The sequence below is a fragment of the Ochotona curzoniae genome, unplaced genomic scaffold (assembly GCF_017591425.1).
Source record: "Ochotona curzoniae isolate NIBS_2020 unplaced genomic scaffold, NIBS_Ocur_1.0 contig_2321, whole genome shotgun sequence".
NCBI lineage: Eukaryota > Metazoa > Chordata > Mammalia > Lagomorpha > Ochotonidae > Ochotona > Ochotona curzoniae.
The window spans coordinates 24,517,993-24,533,334 of NW_024465421.1; the positions used below are offsets into that span (position 1 = coordinate 24,517,993).

At 58.3% G+C, this 15,342-nt stretch overlaps 3 protein-coding genes and 1 long non-coding RNA gene across 4 annotated transcripts; all 4 read right to left on the bottom strand.

Annotated features, from left to right (window-relative positions):
* Window positions 1-1,876: 1,876 nt before the first annotated feature.
* On the bottom strand, window positions 1,877-2,562 carry HBQ1 (hemoglobin subunit theta 1). Its single transcript, XM_040973669.1, has 3 exons — window positions 2,402-2,562; window positions 2,117-2,321; window positions 1,877-2,035 (listed from the first exon to the last, which is right to left on the bottom strand). Exons 1-3 carry the CDS (start codon window positions 2,494-2,496, stop codon window positions 1,892-1,894), a joined length of 444 nt encoding a protein of 147 aa, XP_040829603.1. The 5' UTR covers window positions 2,497-2,562; the 3' UTR covers window positions 1,877-1,891.
* A 1,453-nt stretch (window positions 2,563-4,015) lies between these two features.
* Window positions 4,016-4,828, bottom strand: HBA1 (hemoglobin subunit alpha 1). The gene is made up of 3 exons (XM_040973671.1): window positions 4,682-4,828; window positions 4,407-4,611; window positions 4,016-4,239 (listed from the first exon to the last, which is right to left on the bottom strand). The coding sequence occupies exons 1-3, from the start codon at window positions 4,774-4,776 to the stop codon at window positions 4,111-4,113; spliced, it is 429 nt and encodes a 142-aa protein (XP_040829605.1). The 5' UTR covers window positions 4,777-4,828; the 3' UTR covers window positions 4,016-4,110.
* A 149-nt stretch (window positions 4,829-4,977) lies between these two features.
* On the bottom strand, window positions 4,978-5,720 carry LOC121152074. The gene is made up of 3 exons (XR_005883220.1): window positions 5,684-5,720; window positions 5,555-5,592; window positions 4,978-5,426 (listed from the first exon to the last, which is right to left on the bottom strand). It is a non-coding gene; the product is annotated as an uncharacterized LOC121152074 (long non-coding RNA).
* A 3,761-nt stretch (window positions 5,721-9,481) lies between these two features.
* LOC121152076 (hemoglobin subunit zeta-like) lies at window positions 9,482-10,478 on the bottom strand. The gene is made up of 3 exons (XM_040974007.1): window positions 10,269-10,478; window positions 9,699-9,903; window positions 9,482-9,610 (listed from the first exon to the last, which is right to left on the bottom strand). The coding sequence occupies exons 1-3, from the start codon at window positions 10,361-10,363 to the stop codon at window positions 9,482-9,484; spliced, it is 429 nt and encodes a 142-aa protein (XP_040829941.1). The 5' UTR covers window positions 10,364-10,478.
* Window positions 10,479-15,342: the final 4,864 nt, after the last annotated feature.

Below are 15,342 nucleotides of genomic sequence, written 5' to 3' on the forward strand. Positions count from 1 at the left end.
GCGCCCAGATGGGATCCCGTTCAAGGTGAGGACTTTAGCCACTAGGCCACGGCCCCAGGCCCTGGAAAGTCAGATTTATGGAGACAAGGAGAGACAGATTTTCCATCCACTTATTCACTCCCCAGGTGGCTGCAGTGGCCGCAGCTGAAGCAACCCAAAGCCAGGAGCTTTTTCAGGTCTCCCGCATGAGTGCAGGGTCCCAAGGTATTGGGCCATCCTCGATTGCTTTCCCAGGTCACAAGTACGAGGCTGTGAAGTGGGGCCGCCAGGAGATGAACTGGTGCCCATATGTGATCCTGGCACATACAAAGTAAGGACTTGATCCAATAGGCCACTGTGCCAGGCTCTGGCCTTTTTCTTTCTTTCCCCCTTTTTTTCCCAAATGTGTTTTCATCCTTTTATTCATTTCCCAGTGCCCTCAGGGGCTGGGTCCGTGTCAGCCAAAGCCAGTCCCTGCCTGGGTCTGCCAGGTGGATGCCAGCAGAAAAGCAGATCGGAGTCCCTCGTGTGGCTCGTGCGTGTGCCTTGGGGGTGGCCAACCACCCCAGGCCAGTGCTGTGGCCGTGGCCAGGGCTGCTCGGGCAGTGACTTGAGGGCCCTGGCCACACAGCCTTTCCTCAGTGGATTTGGGACCCTTTCTCTGGTTGTGAATTGCTGTATGCACCAGTAGTATTTTACCAGTGTGAGGCCCAGGAGTGGCGTTGACCCACATGTGCTGGGAGTGCAGCATAGATGACACCCCCTTCTCTGGTAGCTCCAGGTGGCTGCTGCTGGGGCCCCATCCTCCCAGCAGTACAGGTCTAGTTGACCCAGGCCTGCCCCACGGCTCTGCCTCTGGTGACCTGTAAGTCTGGGGCTCGGAGGTGCGGTTCCCTCAGGTTTGGGGGTTTGTGGTAGTTTGGGTGGTTCCTGGAAGGGGGACCATGCTCAGCATGTGCCTGACAGCCCATGCAGCACATGTTGTGGGCTGGGACCTCTACTTGGGCAGTGCCCCCAGTGAGCTGGATGACAGCAAAGCACACGTGGGATCTCTCCTGTCAAGGCCTGCAGGTGAGCTCAGGCGTTGGGCGGGCCCCCACACTGACATTGGCAGGGATGCGTCCAGCTAGCAGCAGTGTGACAGGCAGGACACCGTGCCAAGCTGTTCACCCAGCAGAAGGGCACTCACTGGAGGAGGGGGCATCTGTGGGATGTGTGGGCATCTGTGGGATGTGTGGGCATGGGGAGCTGAGGGACACTGGCCCGCAAAGGAGTTGGGTCCCTGACCTCTGTGAGGAATCTGGCTCACCCTGGAGCGCTCCTCCCTGGCTGAGTCCTGACCAGGTTTGGCCAGTAGAGGGCAGTGGTGGCAGGTATGCTGGTGAGTGCCCAGGAATGAAGCTCCGAGCTCTGCTGTGTGGCGTGAAGGGTGGCCTGGTTGGGAACCTCACAGGATGTCCCTGGGAAGGGTATGTGCAGCACTTTGGGGTAGAAAGGGACCACCTCACTGCAGGTCAGAAGCTGGGAGCGGGGTGGGGGCTGAGTGGGGGCAGCTGCAGGTCTTCCTACCCTGGCTGGACAACCACCCACCCTGGTCCAGAGTCCGCCTCCACCATAGAACTGCAGGTCCCAGCCTGGGGCAGCAGAGACCCCCCTCCCTGTGGATCCGCTGGAGAGCCCCTCATCTCCAGCAGCCACGAGTGAGGACCTTGTGGGAGCCATCCGACTAGGGAGGGGCTGGCTGAACTGGTCTCTCAGGAACCCCCACAGCTCTGCCCACCAACTTCTGAGGCACTCAGGGCACAGGTGTGTCTGAGCCTGTCCCTGTCCCGGCCAAGGATGTGTGTGGGGATTTGGGACCCAGAGCCCCCCGCCACGCCCCAGGGAGGACACTCACAGGCTGCAGGATCTTTTACTCCACCACTGGGACCTCCCGCCCTGAGGTCAGCGCTGAGATCACATGGTCCAGGAATTTGTCCACTGCGAGCTGCAGGGCAGGACTGAAGTCTCCGGGGAAGTGCCGCACGAGGGTCACCAGCAGGCAGTGGCCCAGGAGCTGCGGGGACCGCATCATTGGTACACCGGCTCCTCGGGTCCACCTGCCCCCTGGCCCTGGCACCCCAGCCCTCGCACTCACCCTGAAGTGGGCTGGGTCCACGCGCAGCCTGGTCGTGTGCAGGTCGCCCAGAGCCGACAATGTGCTGGGCAGGTTGTCCAGGTGATCAGCAGCGAGGGTCAACGCGGCGGCCACCTTCTGGCCGTGCGTTCTGACCTGAGCCGAGCCCGGGCGCAGGTCCATGTGGGAGAAGTAGACCTTGGTGCAGGGGAAGGCCAGGAAGGTTCTGTGGGAGGAACTGGGTTGTGTGGTGTGATGCGTCTGGGGGTCCCGGAGAACTCGCACGGGCGCCCCCGGGCTGCGCACCTCTCCAGGGCCTCGGTGACATAGACGCCGACGTTGCTTCCCAGCTTCTTCCAGAGAGCCCGCAGCAGGTCCCGCTCCTCCGCCGACAGCTCCATCCCCGCGCAATGGCCGCGCGCCGGTGCTCAGGGGGCGGGACACCACACTTGCACCGCCCCTTGGTCCGGAACCGGAGCTCCACCTGCGACCTTGCGCGCCTCGAAGAACCCCTAAGCCTTCTGCCAGAAGCATGTTTGGGTCCCCCCTCCCCATTTAATGAAAGGCAGAGCTACAGAAAGGAGGGCAGATGGGGGAGATCATACATGGGCTTGTGGGCAGGACTGGAAGTGGAGCCGCTGGGATCCAATCGCGGTGCCTATATGGGGTGTTGGTGCCACAGACTGAGACTCAGCCTACTATGCTATGGTTTATAAAGTTTATTGAGAGAACACTCTAAAAATGTGGAACCCATCCGTGGGTTCCCCCAGTGCTGCCCCCACTGTTGGGATCATAACCCAGGCCTTATGACAGCGACATGCAGTCTGCCTGGGGGAAGGGAGACCAAGAACAAGGTCACCCTCGTACCTAGCAGCAGCCCCCTCCCGGCTCCTGGCTGCCCAGGCGTGCTTTCTGCCACCGCCTGTCTCCCAGGAAGTTGTGTTTTAGCAGCTGCCAGAGTGTTTTAGTGCTTGAGCATTGTTACTGCTATTCTGGCAAGAACCAATGTGACATTAACTGGAATATAGATTCATTATCCCATCATGCAACAAGGTACCCACAGATTGGCCCCGGGTTTTAAGTACTGAACACGCTGAAATTCCACTTCTAAATGACACACACCCAAGCATGTCCATTAGCTGCTTTGTCTTGACAAGAATTATTTCTGCCCCACAGGTTTGCCGATAACAGCTCTAACTGGGTTACTGTGGGCAGGATGGAATTCAGGCTTCCAGGTAAGCAAGGTGCCATATTTGCTGTATCAGGGAACGCTGAAAAGGGGGCCCCTCTGGGAGTACATGCATGATGGGGGCCTTTGGGGTTTGCTTGAGGCACCAGGCACCCCTGGAACCCAGGAGATACAGCACGATGCACCAAGGGCTATCCCCCGGGGCTCCCCCATTCTGCCTGGTTCCCTGGTAGGCTACCCAGGGCCCATGGTGCACTGACGCCTTCCAGGAAAAAGGGCACTGGTCTTGGGGGCATGGAGCCCAGAACTGCCAGACCCAGTTGCCCAGTGAACCTTGGAGTGGCAGACCAGCACCCCTGGCTCCTCTTCCTGCTGTTGGGGTCCCAGGACACATGAGGTCGTGGAGTGATGCTCGCAGAAAAGTCCCACAGCCACCCGTCTGTGGGTGCCCCAGGGGTGGGGGAGTGGACGGCTGCAGGGACAATGGAGGGCCCAGTGGGGTGCTGTACCCCCTCTCGCTCGCTGTTGATGTGCATCCCCCCAACCCCAGCTGGGGGTCCCAGGTGGAGGCCGGTGAACGCAGGTGCATACTGGAAAGGGAGCCTGCACCCTAACCTGCGGCCTGGGGAAGGAGGCACCGGGCAGGCAGCCCCTGCGCTGCACTGCACTCCTTCGGCAGTGGGGTGGAGGTCCCCCACTTCAGCGACGCAGAGACTCAGGCACACACAGGCTGCCACTCACTCAGACTTTATTCAAAGAAGAGCGGGGTGCTGCGGGGCGGGGCGGGTGGGAGAGAGGGGCGCTGGACACAGCCCCGAGCTCCACTTTAACGATACTTGGAGGTGAGCACGGTGCTCACGTTGGCCAGGAACTTGTCCAGGGAGGCGTGCACCGCAGGAGTGAATTCATTGGGGTGGTGGTTGGCCAGGGTCACCAGCAGGCAGTGAGCCAGGAGCTGCAGGGAGAGCGGCGGGGGGCGTCGGTGGGTGCAGCCTCCTGTGTTCCCTGTCTCCCCGCCTCGGCTATGCACCGTCCTTGGAGGGAGACGCACTGTCCCCAGAGCCCACGCAGCCGGCCTCCCGCCACGCACCGTCCTTGGAGGGGGACCGGCTGCGCCCTCACCTTGAAGTTAACAGGGTCCACCCGCAGCTTTTGGGCGTGCAGGTCGCTGAGCGCGGACAGGGCGCCGGGCAGGTCGTCCAAGTGGTCGACGGCCTGGGTGAGGGCATCGGCCACCTTCTTGCCGTGGGCCTTGACCTGGGCGGAGCCGTGGGTCACGTCGAAGTGGGGGAAGTAGGTCTTGGTGGTGGGGAAGCTCAGGAACATCCTGCGGGAAGAGGCGGGTGAGCCGGACGCGGGGGCGCTGGGCCCGGGCGGTCAGGCAGGAGGGGGCTCACCTCTCCAGGGCCTCGGCGCCATACTCGCCGGCGTGGCCCCCGACCTTGCCCCAGGCGGCCTTGACGTTGGCCTTGTCAGCGGGAGACAGCACCATGGTTGCTTTCACCGAGTGGTCGGATCAGAAGCGTGAGGATCCCGGTGAGCGCGGCGCTTTTATGCCCCGCGTGCGGAGGCCACGCCCCCCAGGGCCTCGGTCATTGGCTGGCGCTGCCCGGGGGCGGGGCTCGCGGACGGCCCTGGGCTCCGGGTTGGAATCCGGCCCGGGTCCCTCGACCCGCCCCCCGCCCTGCTGCCCACCGAGACCCCCGCTGCCCATCGAGACCCCCGCTGCCCACCGAGACCCTAGCCTTACTGCCCACGGCCGGCGCGGTCCCTCAGCCCGGCCCCGGTTCCCCTCGGCCTCCGCTGTCCCCACCGGGCTCCCCTGTCAGTCCTGGATGAAGGCGCGAAGGAACGGGTGCCTGGCAGATGGGCAATGTGGAGTCCGCGGGCCTGTCCCAGCCCTTTCCTCCCGCTCTCTGCGGGCTTCCCAGGAGTTTTCCCGTAGAACGGGTAAAGGACAGATGCCTTCTGAAGAGAATTTACAGGGCTGTTGACAGACCTTCAGACAGAGGTGTCCCTTCCTCCAGGGGCGATCGGGAGGGGAGCGAGCAGCCGACGCAAGAGGGCAGTGCAGGCGCAGTCACACAGCAGGGAAGCGCTGCACCTCAGCCCCACTTGCTGGCTCTCCTAGAGACCCCACACCTCAGCCCCCCCCCCCGTCTCTCTCTCCTAGACCCCACACCTCAGCCCCCCCGTCTCTCTCTCCTAGACCCCACTCACCACGCTCCTAGACCCCACCTCAGCCCCTCTCTCTCCTAGAGACCCCACACCTCAGCCCCACCTGCTCTCTCTCCTAGAGACCCCACACCTCAGCCCCCCGCTCTCTCTCTAGCCCCACCTCAGCCCCCCCTCTCTCTCCTAGACCCCACCTCGCACCCGTCTCTCTCCTAGACCCACACCTCAGCCCCACCTGCTCTCTCTCCTAGAGACCCCACACCTCAGCCCCCCGTCTCTCTCTCCTAGACCCACACCTCAGCCCCCCCTCTCTCTCCTAGCCCCACCTCAGCCCACTGCTCTCTCTCCTAGAGACCCCACACCTCAGCCCCACCTGCTCTCTCTCCTAGAGACCCCACACCTCAGCCCCCCCGTCTCTCTCTCCTAGACCCCACACCTCAGCCCCCCCTGCTCTCTCTCCTAGAGACCCCACACCTCAGCCCCCCCGTCTCTCTCTCCTAGACCCCACACCTCAGCCCCACCTGCTCTCTCTCCTAGAGACCCCACACCTCAGCCCCCCCGTCTCTCTCTCCTAGACCCCACACCTCAGCCCCCCGTCTCTCTCTCCTAGACCCCACACCTCAGCCCCCCGTCTCTCTCTCCTAGACCCCACACCTCAGCCCCCCCATCTCTCTCTCCTAGACCCCACACCTCAGCCCCACCTGCTCTCTCTCCTAGACCCCACACCTCAGCCCCACCTGCTTTCTCTCTCCTAGACCCCACACCTCACCCCGCTGCTCTCCTAGAGACCCCACACCTCAGCCCCACCTGCTGGCTCTCCTAGGCCCCTGTTGATGTGCATCCCCCCAACCCCAGGCTGTGGCAGGCAAGACTGCCATCCACGTGGAGTGTATCAAACAAACACTAAGACATGGGGTGGATTTGAGTTTATTTCTTCATTGCTGTGTTGATCTACTTCAAAGGCAGAGATAGAAGGAAGAGAGAGAGGGAGGACTTCGTCTGTGGACTTTCAATAATATTCACATCACTTGAGGCTGATCCTGCCAAGGCCAGGGACTAGGGTCTCTCACGCAGGCAGCAGAGTTCTTACATCATCATGTCCTGCCTTCCCATGAGCACACAGAAGCTTATACAACACATAGTGTATGTGGCCAGGATTCAAACCCAGGCAGTCAGCTCTGGCTTGTGGGAACCCCAAAGAGTGGCCCCTTCACTTGGCAATCAAATATGGTTTCTCTCAATTGTCACTCTTTAATTAGAATCAGTTTGGGCTGTGAAGGGGACAGACTTGGCAGTGGGGATGGGTTGCCAGGAGGCTAGACAGGGTCCTGGGCACACAGAAGCCCAGCACAGGGCTAAATACTGCCAAGAGTCCCACACAGGGCTCCGGTCCAGGCTGGTCCTGACATTATCTGGGTTAGGAGCCCTGGTGGGGCTCCCAGGGCCTTCAGCCAAATGGGGGTGCAGGCCCTGCATGGAGTCTGGGCCGTCAGCACCTAGGACAGGAGCCCCTTCCACTGGAGCTCACAGGAGAGGAAAGAAAGGCCCAGAACTGGCCACAGGCTAGACACTGAGTGAGCTATTGATACCACTGCCCAGCTCCACTGTGCCTGCTGCCCTCAGGGACCAGAGACCCCCTGTACCCACACACCTGAGCAGCTCTCCAACAGAGTGCCTTAGGGTCTAGGTCTGGAACCCCACTCTTTTTTTTTTTTCTGAAGGTTCAGAACTTCATATACACAAAGATACAAAGAGGAGGAGAGACAGAAACAGAGAAGATCTTCTGTTGCCACATGGCCGGAGCTGAGCCAATCTGAGCCAGGAGTCTTTTCTGGGTCTCTCACTCAGATGCAGGGTCCCAGGGTTTAGGGCCATCCTCTACTGCTTTCTCAAGCCACAGGCAGGGAACTAGATAGGAAGTGGGACCACCTGAATTAGAACCAGCCTCCATATAGGATCCCAGTGCATGCAAGGCAAGGACTTTAGCCACAGGGCTACCGTTCCAGGGACCACCTGCTCACTCTTTTTTTTTTTTTTTTCCAATTTATTACATTGCATTATGTGATACAGCTTTTTAGGTACTGGAATTCCCCCCCTCTCCCCCAATCTTCCCCGCATGGTAGATTCCTCCACCTTGTTGTGTATCAACAGTTCAAGTTCAGTTGAGATTCCTTCCCTGTGAGCCTATACCTAGCATAGAGTTCAGCATCTCATCATCCAGATAAGTTCAACAGCTTCTTGGGGAGACCCTCTCTAGTCCAAAGTTACAGCCAACAAAGTAAGATCCCGGTCAGTTACAAGCCCAGACATAACATCAGCAACAATATACAATTTTGTGGAACTGACATCGTCGAGTAAGCAAGTTCTTAACCACATCCTGTGACTACTTCCATGACATTTCAACAATTGAGGTGTGAGACAGTTTAGGAGGGGTATGCAGAGGAATTCTCAATACCTTGCTGAGGAGTGCTTAATCTTCGCGTCCTCCCTAGCGAGGTGTGTATGAGTTTATGCTCATCAGGCTTGCCTTTTTGGTCTCTGCCTATCTATTCTAACGTGTGTGTGTGTTTGGAGGGGGGCTCTGGAGCAACCCCAATGGTCATTGCAGAGAGGGTGAGGACCCAAAGCTGGAACCAAGCAAGGGCCAGAGAAAGCTCCTCTCCCCAATTCCGAAGGAGGTTTACTGTTCTTCTGGTTCTGAGGGCCACTCAGGGTTCCTCTCTGTTGTTCTGATGGCCCTAAGTCCCACGATGAAGGGTTGGGCTTCTTCCATCCCGTGTGGTAGGTCCAGAGCGGGGGTGGGAATGCCCTCTGAGTTCTCGGCCTCCAAAGGCATTCCAGTTCCCCGTGGTCTCTTTGGCAGTTGGGACGCTGACCTTGGTGGGGATCCGGGAGTCTCCAGGGTTGGGACACAAGCCTCCTCCTGTTCACCTGCTCCACTCTGGGTGCCTCCCCTGCTCTGGGCATGTGACCACCTGGGAATAGGTTGCTAGGATCGCTTTTGATTCCCCCTGTATGTCTTTATGATTTTACTATTGTCTAATCCTGTTTTGAGTTTATTGTCTGTAGGTTACCTGCCATGCTCCTGATACGTTACAGTACACGTCTTCCTCACTCCTTTGAGGGGAATGGAAGACTTCCCTGCTCTCCCGCTCCATTTCTGAGTAGCACAAGGTTTTGACAGTATATTAGGTATTGCAATTTTTCACAGCACATGGTTAGAAACAGTGTTAATTACAGGTTCATCTGAGGAAGATTAACTGTCATTGGGGATCGTTAGGATTGATTTATGTTCACAAAGCACTGAGGGTTCAAAATGGAGATATAAAGAACCAGATCCCCAGAGCTCCCTGGCCGCAAGGCCAGAGGGCGGAGCCTAGTGCCAAATGGCACGCTGGCCCCCCGGGTCACCTGCCCACTCTTGCACAGGCCAAATAAGGCAGGGACGAAGAGAGCCTAACCTGGGTATAATAGTATCCCCCCAGGCACCCCAGATTCGCACTTGCAGGCGGCCTTCACCCTCCAGACCCCTTGTTCCTGTGTTGCTCACACAGTGGAATGGATGCCCCATCTTGACTTTCCCAGGGCCTGGGAAGGTGCAGCTGGGGCCCCCATTGCTGGGGTAGAAGTGGAGAGGCACAGGACTGGGGGTGCGCCACAGCTGTCCAGGTACAGCAAGAAAGCGGTGGCCCCCACCGCCTGGTGTCCCAGGAGCTGGGAGTGCCTGTTTCTGTTCAGCATGCAAGTGACCCCATGTGCCACCAAACTAAACGTTTCACGACAACGCAGCTGCCAGGTGTGACTCTGGTGCCTTGAGATGTCTGAAGGTCCTCAGGCAAAATGGCAAGCCTTCAGAAACAAGGCTGACCCCACCTAACCAAATCCCTCGCCACCCCCTTCCCTCAGCACAAAGAACTCAGGAGCCAGCTCCTCCTTCCTGATCCGTTTATTGGGGCGCCCAGTGAGGGCCTGGGCTTCAGGGGCAGAGAAGGGGCCACGGGCTGTCCTGGGGCCTGCAGCACTCAGCGGTACTTCTCGGTCAACACGGCGGACACTTGGCACAGGAACTTGTCCCAGGCGGCGTGGGTCTCGGCGGTGAAGTCCGCGGGCAGGCGCACGGCCAGGCTGATGAGCAGGCAGTGGGACAGGAGCTGTGGGGGAGGAGCGGGAACAATGAGGGGCCAGGCCAGCCTTGCCTGCACGTGCTCCCCGCCCCGTCCCGCGCAGCCCCGCGCGCACCTTGAAGTTGACTGGGTCCACGCGCAGGACGTAGGCGTGCAGTTCGCTCAGCTTGGACAGGGCGCTGGGCAGGTTGTCCACGTTCCTGACCGCTTCGCCCACGGCGGCCGCCACCTTGGCGCCATGGGCGCGCAGCTGCGCTGAGCCCGGGTGCAAGTCGAAGTGCGGGAAGTAGGTCTTGGTCTGAGGGTAGCTGCTGAAGAGCCTGCAGGCCGGTGGCATGGGGGGCGAGGTTGGAGGGTGGGGAGCAGGGGCGTGAGCCTGAGCTGGGCGCAGGAGCCCCCAGGCCCCGCCCTCAGGGTCAAGGACGCTTGCTTGCAACAAGCTGTGTGGACACTGAGGTGAGGGGGAATCCACAGGGAGCCCCGGTGGGATTTCAAGGAGACAGGGCAGGACAGGGGTGGCGGGCCCAGCCTCCCTGCTCGACCTGGGCCTCCTCCAGCTCCTTGTCCCTTACACTGGGGCTGGGCAGCCCCACGTGCAGCAGCCCAGGCCTGGGAGGCACTGTGCTGTCCCGGGCCACTTTCCCAGCCCCTGGCCGGGTGCTGGGCTGTCCCAGGCCACACTCACCTCTCCAGAGCCTCAGTGCCGATGGCCTCGGTCTGCGAGGAGACCTTGTCCCATAGGGACATGATGATGGTCCTCTCACTCTTGGTCAGAGACATGGTGCTGGTTGTGTTGCTGGCTGCTCAGCGTGGCCTTGGTGCTGCTCAGCCTGTGGGGTCCCCTTATGTATCCGAGGCAGAAGCTAGGCAGGCCGGGCCATTCCCGGGAGGAGGGGAAGGGGCTGCAGGGTGGGGTCTGTTATCGGCTGCTGTGGCAGTGGACAGGCAGGGTCTGGTGGAAGGGGGCGGGTGAGGGGCCGTCAGTCTGGTGGGGCCTGAAGGGGCGTTGGCCGCAGCTCACCAGAGTCCAGCAGAGATAGGGGCCGGGCCATCCCAGGGCTGTCCCACCCCTGTGGTCAGCATGGCCTCTCCTTCTGGAATCCCAGCATGGGGAACCAGAGAAGGGGGCCAACCCAGCACAGGCGCCGTCAGAGTCTTCCCCATTAGTCTCTCTGACCCTGAGTCTCCTACAGGAAACTGGATACGCCATGCCAGGGCTAAGACTTGTTCAAACTGTATGATTGTTTTACATTTTCATCTTTGAAATTTGCTTGGTTGAAAGTCTGAGCTAAATACAGGTAGAGGAGGAATGACCATCCACCTGCTGCTCCCATCCCCGATGGCCTTAAAGCCGGCCGTGAATTGCCTGACGCCAGCAAGGCAGGCTAGGCAAGACCCTGGGAAGGAAGGACATGGGGACTGAAACCTTGGCCCAGCCTGCCTACACAGGAGACCCTGGCTCCTGGCTTTGGCAGCGCCAGCTGGTGTGAACATTGGGAAAACAATGCAGTAAATGTGAGTACTGTCTCTCTCTCTCTCTCTCTCTCTGCATTTGAAGTAAATAAAAATGTTTTTAAAAAACAAGCACTGGGATCAGCTTGGTAACCTAGTTGCTAAAGTTCTCACCCTGCTTGCAATTGGATTGTATATGACGCCAGTTCATGTCTCGGCTGCTTCACTTCCCATTCAGCCCTCTTCTTAGGGCTAGGAAAACAGTGGAGGAATGCCCAAAGCCTTGGGTCCTGCACCAACATGGGAGACCCAGAAGAAGCTCCTGGGTCCTTGTTGCAGATTGGCTCAACTCCAGCATTTGTGGTCACTTGGGGAGTGAAGCAGCAGATGGAAAGTCTCTCTGTTTCTCCTTGTCTCTATAACTCTGATTTTACAATAAAAAAATTTAATTGTTTAAAAAATTAGAGAATGAACACGTACATTAAAAAGTGAGCCAAACAATAGGTCACTATGACGGCATACTGGCCTGTGACTTTGTCACTGCAGTGCTGGCCTCATCGTGGAGACAAGTTGACATCCCAGCAGCCACACTGTCCCTGTAGTTCCCTGCTAATGTCTTGGAAAGCAGGGAAAGGTGACACAAGTATTTGGGCCCCACCCATCTGAAAGGGAGTCATGAATGCAAGAAGACAGACAGGGAGAGAGAGAGATCTTCCATTTGCTGCTTCACTCTCCAGATGGCCACAGTGTCTGAGGCTGGCCAGGCCTCACCAGGAGTCTGGCACTCCATCCAAGGCTCCCTGGTTGTGGTGTGGCTCACATACTCGGCCGTCATTCACTGTTTTCCCAGGAATAGTCCCAAAAACTAGACAAGCAGCCGGGTAGCAGGACTCCAACCCACACTCTGACATGCAATCCTGGGGCCTAAAGGAGAGGCTTAAACTACATACCACAATGCTTTCTCTACCCCACTGTACTGGCATAGCACCCACAACGACAGACAAGAGCTTCTGGCCCTACAGTTTGCTGGAGCAGCAGTTTTCATTACTATAATCTGTCCATTGTCCAGACTCAAAGCCGCTGTGGGTAAGGCCTGGATAAACAGAGCAGCGGGAGGCAGAAGATGCCACAAACAGAGCTGGGTCACTGCCTGTCAGGTCCAAGAGACCCAGGGCAGCCACGGACACCCAGCAGCACCCAACCCTCCACGATTCAGTCTTGTAGGGCAGACCTGGCATGGCCCACCCAGTGGGAATAGCTCAGCGCGTGAAAGTCCCCACTGGCCAGGCCACCCAGTGTTCTGGTTACCACTTAGTTAGAGCCATTATGATTTTGTCTGGTGACAAGGCTGTGTGGCAGAAGATTGGCAGCCATGCTGAGGGGTACACTGCAGAAGCCCTGGTGAGGTAAGGCCACTCTGGTCCCTCCTGGCACCACTGTCCACCTCTGCCCTGGGTCCCTTCACCCACTCCTCGCCCCACAAAATGTTCTGTTCCTTCCTCACCTCCAGGACCTCCTTCCCCGACTATGACAGGAGCAACAAGAGAGTAACTGAGGTCATGGCCAAGGCCTGTTGGACACCCAGGAGTCCATCTGCAACATGCTGTCCCACAAGCTGCATGTGGATCCCATCAACTCAAGGTGAGGTACAGCTTGGTGGGTGGCTTCTGGGGACAAGACCACAGGAAATGCCCTGCCCCTCTAAGGCAGGAAAATGATATGGTTCCAGAAGGTGCAGCATTAGGTTACTATGGCAGTACCCAAGGGTGCTAGATCATTCTGTACCAAGCTCCTGCACCACTCCCTCCAGATGACCATGGCCAGACACCACCCAGCAATGTCCCCCTCTCATATACAACTCCATGGACAAGTCCCATGCCAATGTGCACAAAGCGCTGACCTCCAAGTCTCCTGAACAGGATTCTTTTTTTTTTTTTTTTAAGATTTATTTTTATTATTTTTTCATTGGAAAGGCGGATATACAGAGAGGAGAGACAGAGAGGAATATCTTCCGTCCGATGATTCACTCCCCAAGTGAGCGCAACGGCCGATACTATGCCGATCCGAAGCCAGGAGCCTCTTCCGGGTCTCCCACGCGGGTGCAGGGTCCCAAAGCTTTGGGCCGTCCTCGACTGCTTTCCCAGGCCACAGGCAGGGAGCTGGATGGGAAGCGGGGCTGCCCGAGATAGAACCGGCGCCCATATGGGATCCCGGGCGTGCAAGGTGAGGACCTTTTAACCACTTGCGCCACCGCGTCGGGCCCAAGAACAGGATTCTTTAAACGCTCCAGGCTCCCTTGTTTTCTAAGTCTCCTGAACCGAAATCTGTGAGCACTGCAGGCTCCCTTGCTCTCCAAGACTCCTGAACCAGAGTCTGTTGGCACTCCAGGCTCCCCTCCTTTCCAAGTTTCCCGAACCGGAGCTTGGGAGCACGCCAGGCTTCCCAACCCTCCCTTTCCAGACACACTTTGAATGAAGCCAGAGCTGGTGCCACCTGCATGTGTCTGAGTGTCAGGCCCCTGCTTGGGACGTGGATGTCAGGTGGAGAACTCATCCCTGCCTCCCCAGGGCCCTCTCTGCAGCTGCCTTGGAGAGGGCTGGACAGAGGGGGAGACAGGAGCCCTGTCCCCTTTGGGAGGTGCCAGACTTTTTCACAGGACACAGCAGGGGTGTCCTGGGGCTAGCACCCTCCCAGGAAATAGTGCTGACTGCACCCAAACCAAACAAGGACCAAAGGCAGCACCAGGAACCCCTCTGAGTGCCACACTGACCGGTCAGCACCCTGGTCCCAGCTGCCTCCCACCCCCAGCATGTCCTTGGCAGCCCCTTGCTCCCCATGTCTGCAGTCTGCAGCAGCCTCAGCAGCTCATCAGTGACCAGCCCTGTGGCCAGACCCTGGGCCTCTCCCTCCTCTCCTGTGAACTGCAGTGGAAGAGGCTCCTGTCCTAAGTGCTGATGGCCCAGACTCCAGACAGTCCTGCACCCCATCTGGCTGAAGGCCCTGGGGGCCCCACCAGGGCTCCTAACCCAGGTAATGTCAGGACCAGCCTGGACCGGAGCCCCGTGTGGGACTCTTGGCAGTGTTCGGCCCTGTGCTGGGCTTCTGTGTGCCCAGGACCCTGTCTGCTGGAAACCCATCCCCACTGCCAATTCTGTGCCCTCCACAGCCCAATCTGCTTCCAGTTCAGTATATAAACACAATAGGTTGGTGCCTTGGCATGTCCAGTAAAGCCCCTGCCTGTGGTGCCAGCATTCCACACTGGCACCTATACTAGTTCCAACTGTTCCACGTTAATCAGCTCCCAGTGCAGCCCATATCCGGCCTTTGTGGACATTTGGGGAAGGAAGATCTGAAAGGAAGATCTCTCTTTACCTCAACAACTCCCTTCCATGTTATCTCTGTCTTTCAAATAAAATAACTAAATCAGTTGTAAAATACAAAAACACTTGAGATGGTTCCTAGGCATGGCATTTGCCTCCATGGATGGGCTGCTCCTTGGGACTCACACTCCAGATCTGACTGCCCGGTTGTGAGTCCTGGCCCACACCCTGTTAGCTCGCTCAGGTGCACCCTGGGAAGGCAGGACATGGATACTCAAACCTTGGCCCAGCTGCCCACATGAGAGACCCTGGCTCCTGACTTTGGCAGGGACCAGCCCCAGCTGGTGTCCACTTCTGGGAAGTGATGCAGTAGATGGTAGTCCTGTCTGTCTGCTTCCCCTGCTCCTAAATTGCCTCCCGTTGACTCTCAACATCTCTGCTTTCCCGACTCCCCACCCCCTGTTTCTTCCTCTCTCTCTGCCCCCTCCCTTTGGATGCAGTGGAGTCATACACACTCCTGATTTGCTTTGTGTTTGGTGCTCTCAAGGGGCTGTGGGATGGAGTCAGTGCCTGGCTCCTTCATTGCCTCTGTCTGCTGTGCAAATCTTGACTCCTCTGCAGGATTAGGAAGAAGTGTACTGGCTTCTCCAAGCTGAATAGGGGAGTCAGGTTGACTCCTTCAGGAACCAAAACAGTGCAGCACAAAAGTGAGAGCTGACTTTGCACAGCAGGTTGGCTAGCACTGCAGGATGGAGCTCAGGTAAGAGCTGGCACAAGTGTTTCCAAACCCAGGGAGCTTAGGGCTTTTTTGACATGCACAGGAACACTCAGTTTGTCCCCATGACCTGGATTCAAACTGGCCTGTTATGGCCAAGAGTAGATGGCGGGATCTGTACAGCTTCATTCCCGAGGCCATGGCGTTCAGAGGAAAGGGTGAACTGGTTAGCTGCAGAGGGAACACTTAGAGAGGGAGAGAGTCCAGAGAAC